Source organism: Corythoichthys intestinalis, chromosome 6, assembly GCF_030265065.1.
Source record: "Corythoichthys intestinalis isolate RoL2023-P3 chromosome 6, ASM3026506v1, whole genome shotgun sequence".
In the NCBI taxonomy this organism is placed as follows: Eukaryota; Metazoa; Chordata; class Actinopteri; order Syngnathiformes; family Syngnathidae; genus Corythoichthys; species Corythoichthys intestinalis.
Window position 1 is genome coordinate 39,250,263 of NC_080400.1, and position 19,541 is coordinate 39,269,803.

A 19,541-nucleotide genomic window follows, 5' to 3' on the forward strand; every position below is an offset into this window, starting at 1 on the left:
CCCCTCGCCTCCTACTACTCACAGCTCTCCAGTCCCAGCATCTCTTAAACGGATCGTGCATAGTGTCTTGTTATGAGCTTTTTGTTGACAAAGGTATCGAACTGTTGACAAAGGTATCGAACACACGACGTGCTGACAACTTTGTTTCTTTATTAACACATGGAGCTAACAGTACAAACACAGCTTGGGGCTCTCTGCAGGAAGTGGCGTCTAATGGCGTGAGGAAATGTAGTTTTTTCACACAAGCGAACAGATTACAAAGCACCACTTCAGTGTTGTCCCGAGACTACATTTCCCATGATTCACTGCATGACCTGCGCGCTCGCTGATTCGCTGCGAGACATTAAAACCAACACGCTTGTTCATCAACTGTCACCTGTCAGTAGCTCTCGTAAAAATCACCATGAAAGAAACGCCGAACCGTACAAATGCAATGCAATGCTTGAAGCATGAAGGTGGAAATACATAGTACAAATAAATGTGCACAAACTCACCGGTGGTGTGTGTCTCTTACGGCAACGTGACCGTGAATTACTGCGACGCCGACCCGCTTATATGCACATCCACACCCCTTTCCCGACTGACAGTGGATTAACCCTTTTGGACAAGATCGTAGATGAAGCACAATTTAAACACACTTCACCTAGCGAACGCAACAACAACTATGATCGGGGATTGCCACGAGTTAGCTTTTGGTTAACGTCGCTAGCTTCTATGGTTCATTCCACAACAGTTGGCAGCTCTGCTTTGACAAAGTCAACAGTCAGCTATCCAAAAATGACACGTACTTTTTGGCAAATCCTTGATCATAAGCAGACCGGTTAAGGAAGCAGGTATCTTCGGAGTGTTTGTAGCAGAGAACACTACTCGATGATGGCGTGAAATTCATTCGCTTCGTGCAAACGAAAGATGTCCATTTACGTGCACTGCTATCCTTTGGCCACTCATACAACTTTTCGTTTGAGTGAGAACAAAACATCGCCACACACCGCCGTGGCATCTTACCGAGAAGCAATGCAACAAACAATACTGTTCTATGGCGGACTTCCCTCGCACTTCTCAGTGTGACGTAATTTTTGATTGCCGAAGAAAAGCATTTTTGTTGTCAAGGGCGTTGCTATGGGTTAAACAAAGAATCTGGAAGGGTTGCGTAAAAAAAAAAAAAAAAAAAAAAAAAAAAAAAAACCCGAAAAATATGCTTATAATTGTTTAGCCATTGATATTATTCAAAAACATGGTTGGCCAACCTTAGTTCACATTTCCGCTTTAAGGTTTCTCCCATGTGACAGGTCTTGATTGGATCTTTCCCGGATTCAGATGTGGACTATATTTGTTGCCCATATATGAAACAATCAATGTGGCTTGCCCGGTTAGTGCAATTGTATTTCACACAAGTTTTCCCCCTGCTACAGGACTACATCGTCTTTCCGAGATTAAATCAGACCTGCATTTTTTCTGCTGGGGGAAAAAAAAAAAAAAAAAATCAGAGCTGATTTTTACTCAAACACCAGAACAAAGTGCAATTTTTTGTTTGGAGATATTTCATGCTTTTATTGGTTATTTTGAATATTAACGTTTTTTTTTTTTATTGAGAAATGAGCACTTCGCGTTATCCTTTTTGAAGTTGCGTTTGGTCAGCCAATTTCAAAGAGCCAAAAATAGCAAAGAGGGTGTGCCAAATCTCATGATTTGATTTTGCTAGGTAAAGTTTCCTCCAATCATCTCCCAGAAGGGGCAACAGCAACTAAATTCAGTGTATTTATTGGTTTAGAGACGCAAACTCGTCATGTCCTTCAGCAGCATGCTTAGATCTGAAGGGGTTAAGAGGTTCACTTAAGGAGCAATGAATTACACTGATTTACAATTTTTACGGAAGAAATGAATAAGTAACAACCAAACAATCATCACATATCCAGCAAGTTAAGAATGTTTGTGACCTTCTTCTTTACAGCTTATGACAGGACAGGAAAAGCTGCGCCCCATAAGGAAGTTAAAAAAAAAAAAATCCACTAAAAGATAAATCACTCACCTACACCGGCTGAAGACTTTCCAAGTATGCTTTGCAAAGTTCATGTTAATTGTGTGCAAAAGCCAGATTAAGGGCATTGGAAAAGATACGCAATAGTAGTACCCAATAACACAAATTCAGTGCACGTGTGGAGTGTTTCTTTACAAAATGACATCAACTACTGGCCTGGCATTCATAGTCTTTCATGTTGTTTGAAATCAGTTTGGAAAGGAATTCTGAGATATAGCACATGGTTGCATTTTAAGAATAAACGGGCCAAGATCGTTTTGCCTGGACTTGTCAGCAAATCAGAACCTAACAAGATGGCAGCTCTACACTTCAAAAACACACCTCCTTAAAACTAGTTAAATTCCCTTGTTTTCAGTGTAAATCTACGAGAAATAAGTCAAATTATCTGCCAGTGCTTCAAGTAAATTTCACTCTGATTTCTTGAAATAGGAAACATAGCTAGCCGTAAATAGGCTTAATAGACTTATTTTAAGCAATACATTGGAATATTAAAATCTTTAAAAAAGCTTTGAAATGTCAAAATATTCTTAATTCAAGAATATTGCTCAAAAACATTATTTGAATGCATTTTTTCTCGATTTAGGTGAAAAATGACCAACTTTTAGAATGTATGGGCTTAATAAGAACAAATAGTAATATTTACTTAAAGTATGTGGAAAATCTGACGTATTAATCTACAGTGGTACCTCTACATACGATCACTTCGACACACGATCTTTTCGACATCCGACGTAAAATTTGAGCCGCCATTTGTTTCTACATCCGACGAGTTGCTCGAAATACAACGACATGACAGCACTGCAAACGAACGCACGGTGGATTTTCTTGTGTGAGAAATCAACACAGTTTTCAAAAAAAGTTGATACAGTTGGAGAAACAAGGAAAAAAGTGATGCTTACCTTTGAAATGAAGATGCAAGTTATAGAAAAATATGAGCTTGGTGTGCGCGTCCCTGAACTGGCTCAACAATACAGCTCCATGGTCCTCTTCCGACCACCGTTCGCCACTATTTATAAGTTAAGGTGACAATTATTATTGTGGTAACATTGCCAAGGAAATCGCCAGCTTCGTCATGTTTTTATCATTTATTTAAGAACTTATCCAACACAAAACGCCCATTGTCTTAAGCAGTTGACTGCTCTCAAGAAAACGAAAGTATTATCTCTACCGCACCGACCTATCTCACTGAGACGTCAGCTTCGCGGTGCGTTCAGGGACAGTAAAAAGTGTCCGCCATATTAGAATCCGATTCGTTACATTATTTACAGGAATAATTATTAATTATTATTATTATTATTATATTATTCTGATTTATTTATTTATAACTTATTTGTTTTTCTATGTTTAATTGCCATTTGTAACAGTGCCAGCAGTATTTATTAGGAATTTAGTGTATGTTTTTAGGCTTTGGAACGAATTAATGGAATTATAATGTATTCCTATGGGAAAATCCTGCTCGACATACGACCATTTCGACTTACAAACAAGGTCCTGGAACGAATTAAATTCGTATGTAGAGGTACCACTGTATTAACTACACTCCAAGCAATATGGAGAAAATTATTTGACTAGATTTAAGAGTAATAATCTGATTAAAATGGCATAAATTTGCAGTGTGCAGATGAGGCGGGGAAACTGCAGATAAATAAGACCAACAAACAATTTTCAGAAAATAACTAGCTATGCCACTCAGCGGATGTCCGGTTGGCTTGCATATAACTATCATAGCATAAGCTCAAAGAGCAATTAAATCATAAAGCCTCTAAAAGCCGTGCTTGTTTCCCTCACAGAGGTCAAGAGCGGAAACAAAGATGAAGCTCGACAAAGAGAGAGAAACCACACAGCCACTCCTTAGACAAAGTAATGATTAAACCAGAGTTCAATGTTTCAAAAGACATACACATCCATCTCGAGTACACAGAGTGACTGATATCATGCGACTTAAGTTAACGCTGGTCGCCTGACAGCAGACCACGTTGAAGTCACGCGCGTTTTTGGAAAGAATTCACCGGATGAGACTTAACAAGATCACACAGCAAATGTTCCAAATTGGAAGACAATTACAATAGCACTAAGTGGAGCAACGAACCCACACCCCTTTCACTTTTCCCCCGTGAAAGGTTATGATTTGAACAGGGTGTGGCAACCTCACCTTGCCAGCCTGCATAGCTTTAAGTGAGCAGACGTCAATTGTAAATAAATACCATCTCCATTGAAATGTATACAGCTTGACTCTCCTTGTCTACAGGCTCTTTGGTATGCACGGCACATACGTGTTGGGCTGTGTGACCCAATCCGGGCCTCCTAAAGACAAGACGGCAAGCTCAGTTCTGTGGAATGGAACTGGGAATTTGAATATTTGGGTCCATCTTGTTGATATATTGCATTCCAATTGACTTGATGAGAACTTCAAATGTATAATAAGTGTGTTTCATTACTTTCTGTTCCAACTCACGATAACCCATAATCCTTTCATAAAATTTGTTTTCAACCATATACAGTGGTACAGCTACATACAAAGTTAATTCGTTCCAGGGCCTTGTTTTTAAGTCAAAATGGTCATATTTCGAGCAAGATTTTCCCATGAGGATACAGGTCCTTCTCAAAAAATTTGCATATTGTTATAAAGTATATTATTTTCTGTAATGTACTGATAAACATTAGACTTTCATATATTTTGGATTCATTACACACAGCTGAAGTAGTTCAAGCCTTTTATTGTTTTAATATTGATGATTTTGGCAAAAAAGTCAAGATAAACCAAAATCCCTATCTAAAAAATTAGCATACATATAAAGGTACTCTAAATCAGCTACTAACCTTATCATCTGAATCAACGAATAAACTCAAAACACCTGCGAAAGATTCCTGAGGCTTTTAAAAACTTCCAGGCTGGTTCATTACTCAAAACCGCAATCATGGGCAAGACTGCCAACCTGACTGCTGTCCAGAACGCCATCATTGACACCCTCAAGCAAGGGGCTAAGACACAGAAAAACATTTCTGAGCGAATAGGGTGTTCTCAGAGTGCTGTATCAAGGCACCTCCGTGTGAAGTCTGTGGGAAGGAAAACTCTCCTGAGTCCTCACAAATATAACATAAAATTGCGGGGGGGTTTCGGGCTCGGGCCTGCAAATCAAGTTAATTGATCGGCTCGGGCTGGATTTTTTTTAGGCCCAATATAACCTCTACTCTGAAGATATTCAAAGGACATACATATTCATGCAGTCAATGGGACTAAACATACAATCGTCCTTCTTCATGTGGTGATGCATGATACATTATTTCTTACAGTTAACATATCAAATCTTATTTTATTGTCCTGACTGCAGGCTTTATTTATTTTCATGGACATGAGTAAACTGGCATATTGGCGCATTCACAAATCACACGATCTGTAATTCAGCGTCGATTGACCACAAACTAGATAACCAGGTTTTGTCGACTCCGGTTACCTGCTGGTAAGCAGGATTACTTCAGTGGCCTGTACTACGAACGGAGTTCAACCTCCCCAGAAGTAATCCAGTTCACCAGCGGGTAACTGGAGTTGACAAAACCTGGTTATCTAGTTTGTGGTCAATCGGTGCTACGACGATCATTATGAGGTTGATTAGTCGAACCTGTGTCAGCCCAGTCAGAGTTACTGCACGTTCACATAAAAGGGGGCGGAGTCCAGAGTCAACACTATTTGTGACGATGGCACGGGCACCTTACTTCACGGAGGAGGAATGCGCAATAATCATGCGGAGTTATGAGAAATTAAAATCCACCCTCACCGCAAAATCAAACACCGCTTCGGCGAGTAGAGCACGACTGGTCTGTTGGCAGTGAATTTACAGATCGTGTGATTTGTGAATGCGTCAATATGCCAGTTTACTTATGTCCATGAAAAGAAATAAAGCCTGCTGTCAGGACAATAAAATAAGATTTGGTACGTTAACTGTAAGAAATAATTTATCGTGCATCACCAGATGAAGCAGGATGATTGTATGTTTAGTCCCATTGACTGTTTGAATACATATGTTTTTTTTTGTGTGTTTTTTTTTTTTTTGTTAGATTGGGCCTAAAAGATTCCAACCCGACCCGGCCCGAGCCTGATCAATTCACTTGATTTGCACCCCGTTCGTAGTCACATATGGCCAGCCCATTGTTGTGCAAAACACTTTTTTAATAATAACACTTCCTCAAAGAATACAGTCATTGTTTCTCACATGATTAATTGCACACTGTTTAGATAATTGCTGCTATATTTAATAGGTCTCTCTTTGCTCTTCACAATTCCTAATCACTTTTTCTTACTGACATTTTTATCCTGCAACTTTATCATTAGATCATGCATCAACTCTAAAACATGATGATAATGTTTCAGAGGGAATGTGGACGTTTTGTTTGCTGAACAATGAGATAAAGGTGTTTATATCTCAGCTGTCTAATCCCTTTAGTGTGGAACGGAGTTCCCTCAAAGAGAGGAGAGACATCTGGTGTCCACTCACTCTCCCTTATGGAAGGAACACACCCAAAAACATACCTCCAGCTTCCTGAGTAGCGTTCCACAAATGCATGCAACCCTTCCAAACATCGCTGTGTTGTAACTCTACTCCATATTTTACCCACAGTACTTAACTTGCTGCCCCCACATCCATGTGAACCCCCTTAAAACATCTCACACTACCACCTACTCCCCCCTTTGCCGCTTGTTCCGCCCCCCCCCCTCAAATGGCTACTCACTTTGGTGTTCTTGCTATTATCAACCAAGCAAGGAAGTAGGAATTCATTGTGAATTTAAACTTATTACATTTCCATTTCCTATAGGGAAATATTGGGAAGTTGACAAGCATCCTGGAATAGATTGCGTTTGATATCAGAGGTTCCCTTGCATGCTATTTTTGTGCATTCTCTAAAGCGAACTGACGGCTCTTGGAAATATCCATTTTCAGCTCCGGAAAACTAAGACATGGTGTACTACAGTACGATCAAATTTTGCCGAGGCGGAAAGTAGTACCCCCAAAACAAACTGGAGACAGCCCGCCACCAAAAAGACGCCTTCCCATAGCCTTTGTGTTGAAACTTTTGCCTTTGTGTTGAAGCAATTGCGTTCTAAGGCTAAGTCGAAACTAGGACGGATAATGGCATTAAACGTGTAGTTAGTTAGACTATACTGTAAGTATAAGGCATGTCGGCTACACTAATGTACCTCTTCACCGTATGTGTTCTTGCACGGGGTAGGCAGCTGTGTAATGTTATAAACTACAGACCAGCCAGTTAATACAGACTGGTGAATCGGATACAAGAAAGTGATGTCATGGAGCGCGCCATCGCCACTTTTAGTGTGGCATTACGGCATTGAAACAATGGAGGCGGATGATCAAGACATGGCATTCCTGCTCCTCTTTTCTTTTCCACAGTCATTGTTTACAGTTAATCTTCTAGAGTCCAGAACAGGGGTCAGGAACCTATAGTGCCCTCCATAATTATTGGCACCCCTGGTTAAGATGTGTTTTTTTAGCTTCTAATATATATATTTTTTAATTCAAATAATATGGGACCTTAATGGAAAAATGGAGAAAAATCCAACCTTCAACACAAGTGCATTTATTCAGTGAGGAAAAAAATCCCTCAAAGAAATAATTATTTGACATAAAATAATGTGTGTCAAAATTATTAGCACCCCTGGTGTTAATACTTTGTACAACACCCTTTTGCCAACAAAACAAGGTCTGGGGACTGAGATGGCCATGGGAGGAGCTTGATTTTGTGTCTGGTGAACAATTTCTGTGTAGATTTGGCCATACGTTTAGGGTCATTGTCTTGCTGAAAGACCCAGTGACGACCCATCTTCAGCTTTCGGGCAGAGGGCAACAGATTTTGATTTAAAATGTCCTGGTATTTCAAAGCATTCATGATGCCATGCACCCTAACAAGGTTCCCAGGGCCTTTGGAAGCGAAACAGCCCCACAGCATCACTGACCCACCCCCATACGTCACAGTGGGTATGAGGTGCTTTTCAGCATACGCATCTTTCGTGGCACGCCAGACCCACTTAGAGTGTTTGGTTCCAAAAAGCTCAATCTTGGTCTCATCTGACCAAATAAACAGTTTTCAAACTTGACTTGTCGAAAGTAGACAGAAGGGAAATTATGGAATAACGGGAGCAATTTTACAACTTTAAACGGTTTTGAATGTAGTTTAAAGCTGCTGATACAGAATGGGGACTGGAGTATTTTATTCACCGTTTTGAACTGTTAACTTGATGCTGAAATAGTCATTTATTTAAGCCTGAGAGGCTTTTTGTAACTAAGGGGGGGGGGTCATCAATAATCGATTTACAATGGAATCGAAGCTTCTAAATCGTAATCGAATGCTTAGGTGCCCAAAGATTCCCACCTCTAGGAGACGTAGTGTAAGTACTGATGTCACCAAGCATCTCATTATTTTATTACACAGAGGCACATTGGCTGTATGAGTGCTAACTTTAGAATGACCTTTGGAATTTTGTGAGTTTTGTCTGAAATTAATAAATTTTCCCTTACAACCCTGATGCATCAATAGACCAGCAAGCCATTGCTAAATTCGTGTATAAAACATAATACAGAAAACCCGAGTGTGTGTACGTACTTGCCCTAACATGGCTAAATAACTGTGTATTCCCAATATACATGGAGAGAGTGTGTGTGGTGCCACAAATCTGGCAGAAAATTTAATTTTACCTCATAAAAGCAGGATGAAACAAATTACTGCAGGCAAACATGTTTTGCAAAGGTTTAAACACAGACTGAAAGCAGCTGACTAGAACAAAATCACATGAAAGTTGCCCAAATTGATATTGAAACTGCTGCCAAATGTCGTGGAAGTCCCCCATGTTTATCACAGACAATTAATCACATACAGTAATTGTGGATTCCACAAACTAGCAAGAAGCAAAATATGACCAACAGTATCTGGTACCCGGATATGCTGTAAGGACTGTTTATTTTTTCTTTTACTGGAACATTCTACAAATATTTGTTTAGGTTTAGATTTCAAGTATTTGAACGTTACAATAGCTGAATCCATTCACCCATGACTTCATCTTTCAAACTACTAGCAGAGGATGACCTGTAGTCTATCTGAATGGACTTTGACCAAGACCCTGAAGTGATCGGCAATCAATCATTGAGCACAACCACACAAATTTGAGTCTTCAATTAACTAACACGTACAGTGGGGCAAATAAGTATTTAGTCAAACACTAATTGTGCAAGTTTTCCCACTTGAAAATATTAGAGAGGCCTGTAATTGTCAACATGGGCAAACCTCAACCATGAGAGAGAATTTGAGGAAAAAACCCAGAAAATCACATTGTTTGATTTCTAAATAATTTATTTGCAAATCATGGTGGAAAATAAGTATTTGGTCAATACCAAAAGTTCATCTCAATACTTTGTTATGTACCCTTTGTTGGCAATAACGGAAGCCAAACGTTTTCTGTAACTCTTCAACAGCTTTTCACACACTGTTTCTGGTATTTTGGCCCATTCCTCCATGCAGATCTCCTCTAGAGCATTGATGTTTTGGGGCTGTTGTTGGGCAACACGGACTTTCAACTCCCTCCTCACCCCGTGGCGTCAAAATGATAACAAATACGGTGAACAAAAATCCCAGAACCACACGGGGGGACCTAGTGAATGACCTACAGAGAGCTGGGACCACAGTAACAAAGGCTACTATCAGTAACACAATGCGCTGCCAGGGACTCAAATCCTGCACCGCCAGACGTGTCCCCCTGCTGAAGAAAGTACACGTCCAGGCCCGTCTGCGAATCGCTAGAGAGCAATTGGATGATCCAGAAGAGGACTGGGAGAAAACAGAACATTTTGGAAGAAACACAGGTTCTCGTGTTTGGAGGAGAAAGAATACTGAATTGCACCATACCCACTGTGAAGCATGGGGGTGGAAACATCATGCTTTGGGGCTGTTTTTCTGCAAAGGGACCAGGAAGACTGATCTGTGTAAAGGAAAGAATGAATGGGGCCATGTATCGAGAGATTTTGAGTGAAAATCTCCTTCCATCAGCAAGGGCATTGAAGATGAGACGTGGCTGGGTCTTTCAGCATGACAATGATCCCAAACACACAGCCAGGGCAACAAAGGAGTGGCTTCGTAAGAAGCATTTTAAGGTCCTGGAGTGGCCTAGCCAGTCTCCAGATCTCAACCCCATAGAAAATATGCGGAGGGAGTTGAAAGTCCGTGTTGCCCAATGACAAAACATCACTGCTCTAGAGGAGATCTGCATGGAGGAATGGGCCAAAATACCAGAAACAGTGTGTGAAAAGCTTGTGAAGGGTTACAGAAAACGTTTGGCCTCCGTTATTGCCAACAAAGGGTACATAACAAAGTATTGAGATGCACTTTTGGTATTGACCAAATACTTATTATCCACCATGATTTGCAAATAAATTCTTTAAAAATCAAACATTGTGATTTTCTGTTTGTTTTTTTCCACATTCTCTCTCTCATGGTTGAGGTTTACCCATGTTGACAATTACAGCCCTCTCTAATATTTTCAAGTGGGAGAACTTGCACAATTAGTGGTTGACTAAATACTTATTTGCCCCACTGTATGTTTTGGAATGTGGGGAGAAGCTATGCAAATTTCACACAAAGGGGCTAAAGAAGACTAGCACCACCATGCTAAATCCATTCCTGAATACCATGAAAGGTTGTACAACAGTGAAAAACATTAGCGAAGGTCAATGAAGTAAAAGAAGTGTCCTAGCATTCAGACAGCATTCAACCAAAATGCTGGGGAAAAAAGCCTGAGAAATCCCCTCAAAACAAGTAAGGCGTCATGCAAAACCTCAGCATATCTTGTGAGATTTTAGCTCCATTAGTATTCAACCTACGCAAGTGTGTTATTTTCCTGTGTTTTTAGAACCAAATTCCAAAGAGTGCTCGTGATGGCGAAGAGGAAAAATAAGAGGATGACCATTGAACTAAATATGTCCTGTTTTGCAATTGCACTACACATGTCTGTCTAAGCCAGTTGGTAATTGGATTTGCCTTAATGCCAGGCAAAATATACTGACCATTACCCATGTCGAGGTCAGGGAAGTTCTATCTACGGTACTAAAAAAACACATCCGTATCATATTGGGGGAACCTATTTCTTTTAAAAAACAATACGACCAGATTTCATTTTCCATAAGCTCTCAAGTAGCAATAAGATGCGAGATTCCCTTCAGTCAGGAGGAGAGGAAGAAAGATTCCATGGATTTTTCAAATTTGAATAGTTGCCGTGTCTCAAAACGCCAGGAGTTAACCACACTCGCCACAAGGCGTCTTACTAACACTTCAGACAGCTGTGGTGACTATAAACACTAGATGGTAAAGACATTTATTTATTTGGGTAGAGAAAATAAACAGTGTCAAAACAGTGGCTTCAATTCTAATGAAAATATTGATATTACATTCTTGCAGCATTCATTTAATATCCAGTAAAATTGTGATGTTTGCGAGCTTTGGCTGATTAACCATATTATATGAGCTGTGTATAAGTTGTGCTTGCAGTCAAAAACTTGACTGTTCAAATATTAAAGATCCTCCAGTTTAGTTAGCTCACTGATGTTTATTATATGTCATTACACAATGTCATCTGAAGGAATGTGAGGGCCTAAAAAGCTAAAGGACGTTGAGGATGGTTTTGTAGAAGGAAAACTGGGAGCAAATGTGAATAACAGCAGAAACTGGTTAAGATGGGGGGCATTTGGATGAAAGCTAAGTCTCATCCTTCCTTGCTCTGGAGACAATTTGTGGCCAGCTGGCTCAACCAAAGCATCCATTCATGGCCTTTACAGAAAGGGCTACTATCAAGAGTGCAAGCTAGTCAGCAGCAACTCCATGTTTGGACCCAACAGGGTAACTGGAACTCTGCTATCTTTGCTGAAGCTTTAGCAATTGTGAGAAACGGGTAGCCATTCACAGATGGGGAGTATTCCAAAGCATTCATGCTTGATGAACTTTTTGAAACCTTTTCGGATAAAGACAAGATAATTAAATGGATAAAGGACATGCCTCTGTCGGCAAGAACAGTTCACGATTGTACCATCATGATGTCAAATCAAACTGAGGCAACGCAAGCGAAGGACATGAATGCGGGACCGTTTTTTTTTTTTTGTCTCGCTTTGGATGAGTCAACAGACGTAAGCAATTTATCCCAGTTCAGCGTGATTGCAAGGTTTTGACTATGAAAGGGACAACAAGATGGGAGGATTTATTCAAGTCCGTCACTGAGTTCGCTAAAGAAAAAAATCTACCGATGGATAAACTTGCTTCGGCGTGCACTGATGGTGCTCCGTTCCATGCACGGTGGGCAAAAACAGGATCCTAAGTTTTTCAACGCCTGCATGAAGCTTAACCTCACCAAGCATCAACCAGACTACAAAGCCATCAGCAAAACCATGCAGCACCAGAAGTCGCATTAATGGTAAGAAATACTCATAATTGATTAGCAACAGCATAACAATGTTAAGAATGTGAATGTTAAAAAGAATTCAGAGCCTTATTGTACTTTAAAAGTGTTGAAATTACATAAAATGCTAACATTAGTTGTATTTTTAGTTTTAAACATATTGTATGGCTCTCACGGAATTACATTTAAAAATATGTGGTGTTCATGGCCCTCTCAGCCAAAAAAGTTCCCGAGCCCTGAACTATATTGTAGAAGGCATGCAAATACTGTACCAACTCATTGCCAGGCTGGTATATGCATGCTTTTCACAAAGGAAATGTTGTGGTTGTTAGATTAATATGAAAAACACTCATCAACTGTCATCAAGCACTCCCAGTAAAAATGGATTGGACGTCGATCAATGTATATGGCAGCTAATGACTAAGACTTAGGCTTTTTACATTAGGGCGTAGGTCACCTACATTTTTTTCTTGCTGCAGATTTGTATATTTTTAGATTTTGGAGGTTTACAAGGTATTTTATATCCAGGTAAAAATGTACTTGCAGTAAATGGCTGAACAATATTGGAAAAAACGGACATTGCAACTTTTTGTTGGGTTTGTGATATATTGCGATATTAAAACTAAAACTTTTCACCAGATGACTTGAATAGCTGTTTTGGGAAGACTTTGGTGGATCACTATGACCACATTGTATTCATTACAGAAAAGGATTGGGTTTTTATTAAAAAATATATATATATACTGTATATTTATGTTTTTCTGCTTTGCGCTCGTACAGCCTCTTACCCTCCCTCCTGCTGAGCAGTGCGACCAAACTGCTTTTCTTGGTCACCAGTGCAGCTGGCGTTTCAGACAAAAGTTAACGATGATTGACAGGTTTGTAGCATTGATCTGGCCAAAGATGCCTTGGTAGCTCTACGTTCAAAGGCACAAATGTGTTGATTATCGTTAAACTTGGTATACACTACAGTCTGATGTGTGCTGTGGCAACTCATTTATTGTGTGAGAGGCTGTTCTCGGCAGTGTGACCGACAGAGCAAAAACATTTTTTTTCCTCTGGTATCGGGACTCGGTATCGACAGATTCTCAAAATTAGGTGACTCGGTTCAAAAATATGCGATCGGTACATCCCTAGTATTAATATAATACTGTTTAATCCAGGGGGTTTATCTTTGAATGATGAAGATTGGTGTACATAAAAGGGATTCAGGAAGCCATGTCTCTGCACAATTGCTGTTTTCTGAAGAAAAATAAAAGTTTACATTAAAAAAAAATAAAAAAGAAAGGAAGACTATTGCACATCGCACATTGCGATGGCAATGTTCAAACGGTATATTGTGCAGGCCTATTGCAGTACTCTATTAATGTGAGATACAGCCCTGAAAAAGCACAAATTTCCATTACTGCTCGTAAAAATTTTGAGGCGCAAAAGGACGTGATAGTTTTAAATATTCCTGATGTGTTTCACATGAGGTCTTTTTATTCACATCCCTACTGTTTTCCAGCATGCCAAAGGAAGACTAAGCTGATCTAACCGAACCAGTTTGTCCGGACGACACTGCTGTGTTGGCAAGAAACAGTAAGTTTAACTTTGTCAAGACATAGAAATGCCTGGGGTTTGTCACATTTCACAATGATTGTCACTTTGTTCTTCCCTCACTTGTTCTTCGTAAAGAGACAAGAAAGACAGGTATTTTGTCTTTAACCTATCTGCGCTTGTGATTGTTGCACTGGAGCTCTGGTCCAACTGGTGCTATGCTATTCATTTCTATCTAGTATTGTAGTGTAGTGTAAACCCAGATTAGCAACATACAAACCTCAAATTGACCTTTCATGCAACCCAACTTGAAGCAGACTTAAGAGATTATTGTATTTGAAGACTTACAACAGTATGATGTAAGGCGAGCTCCCAGCACTGACTGAACCTCTGGTATCTCACAATGTCAGACAGGTCATAGATGAAATAACCTGTTGGGACAGAAAACACGTAGCTCACATAAATGTCGAGATTATTTTTGGCAGTTCATCATTGATAAAAACAAAACACATTCAGTGCCACAACTGCTGCCATTGGCATCAAGGCAGTCCGAGGGGATTCTGCTTCCATGACAACCATGATGGCAACCAAGATGCGTCTCAGAGTGCAGAGCTATTCATATCCACCGACACCCACCCACCTTCTTGCCGCCACCAGCCGTATCCATGGTGACAGCTTTTTAGAATGCTGTAAAAAATAATGGAGTGGTAAAGATGAAGGTGACGGGGAGTGTGCGAGGGCGGGGCTTTAGTAAGGCCAGGATTAGTCCCATTATGTCTGATATTCGACACCAAGGGTCATTTTATGCCCGATTCCCCCCCTTAACAATGATGTAGGTTTTAGGTCACACCTGTACGTCACAGCAAACCAGGAACTTGTACATCTGGTAGCATCTTTATAAAATACCAAGACATCCTTCAATTTTGTTTTCACGATGCTGTCTTGTTCGTGTAAAGCGTTACATAAAATTATTCTTTCCTTTTTCCCTCCTGAATCTTTGGCTTGGACGCACTGAATGGTAGATCTGAATGCCTTTTCATGCTGAAATGATTTTCATGCGGCACAGGCAAGTTTGGTATTCTCTTTTTGCAGTTGCTAATACTGTAGTGTTCGTTAAATAATGCAGCTGGACATATGAGGATTTAAGGGGGCAGAAAGAACAACCATGGGTAATAGTTATGTTGAAACTGCATATGCTGCCTAGTTACAATTAGTGTTGCAAAATCATCACAACTTCACTTACTGAGTGGACACCCAAAGAGGAGGGGATGCCACTAACCAATAGGACAAGACGAGGGAGGACAGGAAAGATTAGGGTATGACAAAGGAAGGTGAGTGCGCAAGCAGTGCTAATGATGTATAGTATGAAACCCATATTAAGACTAATCACCTGTGAGAATAAGTGAGTTGTCATTCTACTATTCACTAAGTTATTATTAACAAAATCTATATGTCTTGTTATTAAGAGTTGCCACCTTTCAGTATTAGAAAAAAGGGACGCCCCCCTCGCGACCAAAGCCGTACAGGCAGAAAAAAAGGGACAGCCCCAAAACTCCTCTTTATAAATATTCCGTATTGGTTCAATATGGAAAGCAGTTTTTAATTCCCAATTCGGAACAATTCCTTATTTCAAGGGACGGGTAGCAAGCCTATGAGTTATGCCTATTCATAACTCTCCCATTCTTAAATGTGTGTTCGTCATGCAGTAAACAGAACAGATGCACAGGCACCAGAGGACAGGGGAGGCGCTACTCTAGCCACCCACAAGGGGAGCCAAGCCAGCACACACCCTCGAGGGAGCTATAGTCTGTGATATACCATCTGTGCCCCAGGACCCAGGGCAATCCCGCAGCCCAACCGAGATGCTCCAACCAACCCGTGAGGGTAATGGTAATAGGAATATGGACAAACTTAACATGCAGTTTTTTTGGAATGGGGGATGAAGTTGGTGTAATTGTAGATGAGACATTTAAGCATGTGGAGAACACGCAAACTCCACCACTGTTGCTAATAACGGCGTTAGTGTATAACGGCGGTTTACTTTTTTCAAGAATAAGTAATCTAATCAATTACTTTTCTCATCTTTGCAACGCCGTTACTGAGGATGTGAAGGGGCGCGTTTGCGGCGTGACTACAATTAGGTTGAATGAACCGCTTGTTCCCTGATTTTGTTACAGCTGCCTGGGAGGGGGGAATGGGTGGCGATGCCATTGCAAATGCGATACTAGGTGGCTCGGAGCGTTAGCATAGCATTCGGGTTCCCATTAGCATTAGCATTTAGCATTCGTAAATTCTCGAACACCTCTTTTCCACATGCAGTTCGTGGCGCCCAGGTTGGCAAAAAAATAATTGAAAATGATGTACTGTTTTCCTGTTGAGTATTCATGATCATCACCGAGTTGGCGTTGTCCTTGTAGATGCTACAATCTAATAATATATTATTATTATTATCAGCAAATATAGTCACTTGCCTTAAACTTTTCTTGAATGACGTATCCATGAACCTTGTGTGATGTTTTTATTCAAAACAACGAGAGCAAAGACAGGAGATTCAGGATATTCAGAGCATATTGTATCTACGGTATATATAGTTGGGGTGTGACGATACATACAAGTGCGGGTTCAGTACAACAGTAAAAACAAGCATTTTTCTCACAGCATTTGAAAGTTAGTTTGTCTCCCCTTACCCTCTTATATAGGTGGAATTTAAAAAATGTAACAAGTGTCACCAATGGTTTGTTTTTTAAATGAAAAAATCAGTTCAATTTATTCAGTTAATACAAACATATTTGAGTGAAAAATGTTGTTGTGAAAGCTGTTATAAAATGTAACTAATAACGTGTAGAACATGAAAAGTAACGTCAGTTACTTTGCCGAGTTACTACTCTCACAATGAGGTATTTGAGTAACTCAATTACCTTTTGGGAGAAGTAATTTGTGACTGTAACTAATTACTTTTTTAAAGTAAGATTAACAACACTGAACTCCACATAGGAACCTAGATTCCAAACCATAATGACACTACAAAGACTATTACCACAAGTAAAACGCACATCAAAATATGGTAAAAGTTAGAAAAATGAATATTGTAATGATTTTACCATGAGCCAGCAACATACCAATGCTGGGGAAATTAGAAGGGTGTCAAAATGTTGCTGATGCCAGAATAATGGCTCTGTGCACCCTCAGTGCAGGAGTCAGACAGTTTCCACTGATTTCCATCCAAAGTATGTCTGGAGCAATTGGCTGGAAAAAACAGCCGTAAGAGATGGCCATTTTCCTTGCAAGGTCTCACAGGATTATTAACTATTTTGTTGCTTTCAAAGAAAACCTTTTGTCACATATCATTATCATACTGAACTCATCGTAAAGGTTGCTTTTCTTTGTTTTATTCTCTCAGAGTTACAGTACATGGCAAAAGTGTTTTGTGATTGACAAGTGCAAACATGACAGAATAATTATTACTCTTCGTGTTGTCTGTCTGTGGTTTCATCTTGTTTAATGCAATCATCTACGCTGAAGAAACCATTAGGATACAGTAAAAGCACATATTCAACAGTATTGTTAACAGGATTTGTTCTGGAGATTGTGGTGGAGTCCCCAAACAAGGACTTCTTTCAACAAGCTGTGTACCACAGATGAAAAGCCATAACAAGAGTAGCGTGGCCATGGTGTCACAGCAAGCATGTGGAACCAACTCCTCTAAAAAAATGAGCAAAACCTCAGAACCGCACCACAGTCATTGAGGGAGGCCTGAATTTTCCAATGGAATGAGTCTAAACCAACGACTTCTTGCACTGTTGTTGCCCTTGTGTTGTCACAAATTTGAACGGGGGTGACGTGTGGTGCTACAGACCGCTCATAATGGCCTCCATTGAGGATCACGTAGCATCAACAAGCTTTGTTCTGCGAGTTTTCAGGGCTGGACTTCTTCCAGGAATGTTAGGCATCCTGAGAATTCTTGGGGGAGCCCGAGTCTTGTGGCATGTGGCCAATTAAGTTGCGGTTCGGAAGGCCGAGGGCAACCCTTACACAACTTGTGGATTAATTGGGGAAACAGTAGCAGTTGCTATTTTAAGACTGTGGACGAGCTTGTGGACTCAGGATTGGCAGATTGAAAAACAACAACGACAACAACACAAGAAATTTAAATTAACACCCGAGTTTGTTTTCAACGTATAATATTTTAGCAGTCGGCCAGCTGATCAAACCTTTGTATGAGGCAATAAGGCTAAATTTTGATGTACATAAATCAAATTGAGATGACACGTTTTCTTGAGGGTAAATTGTGTGGAACAAAGTCAAGTTCAAAAGGTCTCTGTCAGAAATGTATGAAAATCTACAAGTTAAAAAAAAAAAAAAAAAAAAAGACATTGAAATTATTTGTGTAAGAGACAGCAGGACCTGTGTTTAGTTCTAAAATTCCTGCTTTAAATCTTGGCTCTACGTGTATTTCTACCCATGCTTAGGTTGTAACAAAAATAAAGTTGTTTTTTAAATTGTTTTATTTATTTGAACAAAAGTTCTAACCAACTTTTTCCAGGAGTGTTGCAGAGTATAAAATGTGTATGGCGGAAAACACAGACAAGACTCAAAAAGCAGTTTCTGCTCTTGCACTCCTCTTTAAAAGAAATTGCTGTATTTTAAGCCGAAAGAATTGTTGTGTTTGATAGAACAATGTGTCTATCTGCTGCCATAGCAGATTCATGGCGCATTAAGCCCCCGAACTATTTTTAATGTCCCTTTTACCCTGGAAACCAGCGTTTACAGAAGTCGCGCAACCGCTTTTGTTTCAACCCAAGCCGTAAAAAGAAGTAATTATATTTATTAATCAAAATGTCTGTCATTTTTAGCTCAGAATCATTAATTGATGTCCAGTATTTCATTAAAAAAAAAAAACGGCTTTAAAAAGGTATTCAATCGCATATTTTGACTTTTAAACAAATTACGTCACAATGAAAAAAATGGCGTCGGTAAAAAAAAAAAGTCTATTTACCTCATAACTATCGATTAATTGTATTTTTTTGTTACTGTCGCATTTTTCCCAATATGTTAGATGATAAATAATCGATCCAAACAAAGAAAAAAAAAAAAAAAAAAAAAAAAGTTTAAAAGGGTATATATATATATATATATATATATATATATGAAAAAGAACATCTCGACAGCTCCTTGATGTCTGCGATTTCTGCATCACGACCCTTGTTATCTTACCATGTTTCACCTATAGAATCCCCCAAAAATCCGGCTGTGGCCATTCACATCTGTGTCTTGGCACTCGCTGATACATGCTACATGGAGTTTTGGGCTCCAAACAAGGCAAGTACTGTACAAGATAATATCTCGTTAAAATCATGTCGACTTTAATTCTGCTCTCGCGTGCTCTCGCCTCCAGTTAGGGTTTTGCTGTATTTTAAATGCCCTCCTCTTCAAAAATTTTCTTGCCCCAGAAAATAGAGATTTGAAGCTTTCAAATGATGTATCACACATGCATATAGGACGATTTTGAAATTTGGT

General features: G+C 39.7%; 1 protein-coding gene across 2 annotated transcripts in view; it reads right to left on the reverse strand.

Annotated features, from left to right (window-relative positions):
• tlcd2 (TLC domain containing 2) overlaps positions 1–19,541 on the reverse strand; it is a 39,572-nt gene that overhangs the window by 15,742 nt on the left and 4,289 nt on the right. For both annotated transcript variants that reach the window (XM_057839517.1, XM_057839516.1), the window contains exon 3: positions 14,373–14,455. In XM_057839517.1, the coding sequence (XP_057695500.1) occupies positions 14,373–14,455 (83 nt within the window). The remainder of the gene's footprint in view (positions 1–14,372; positions 14,456–19,541) is intronic.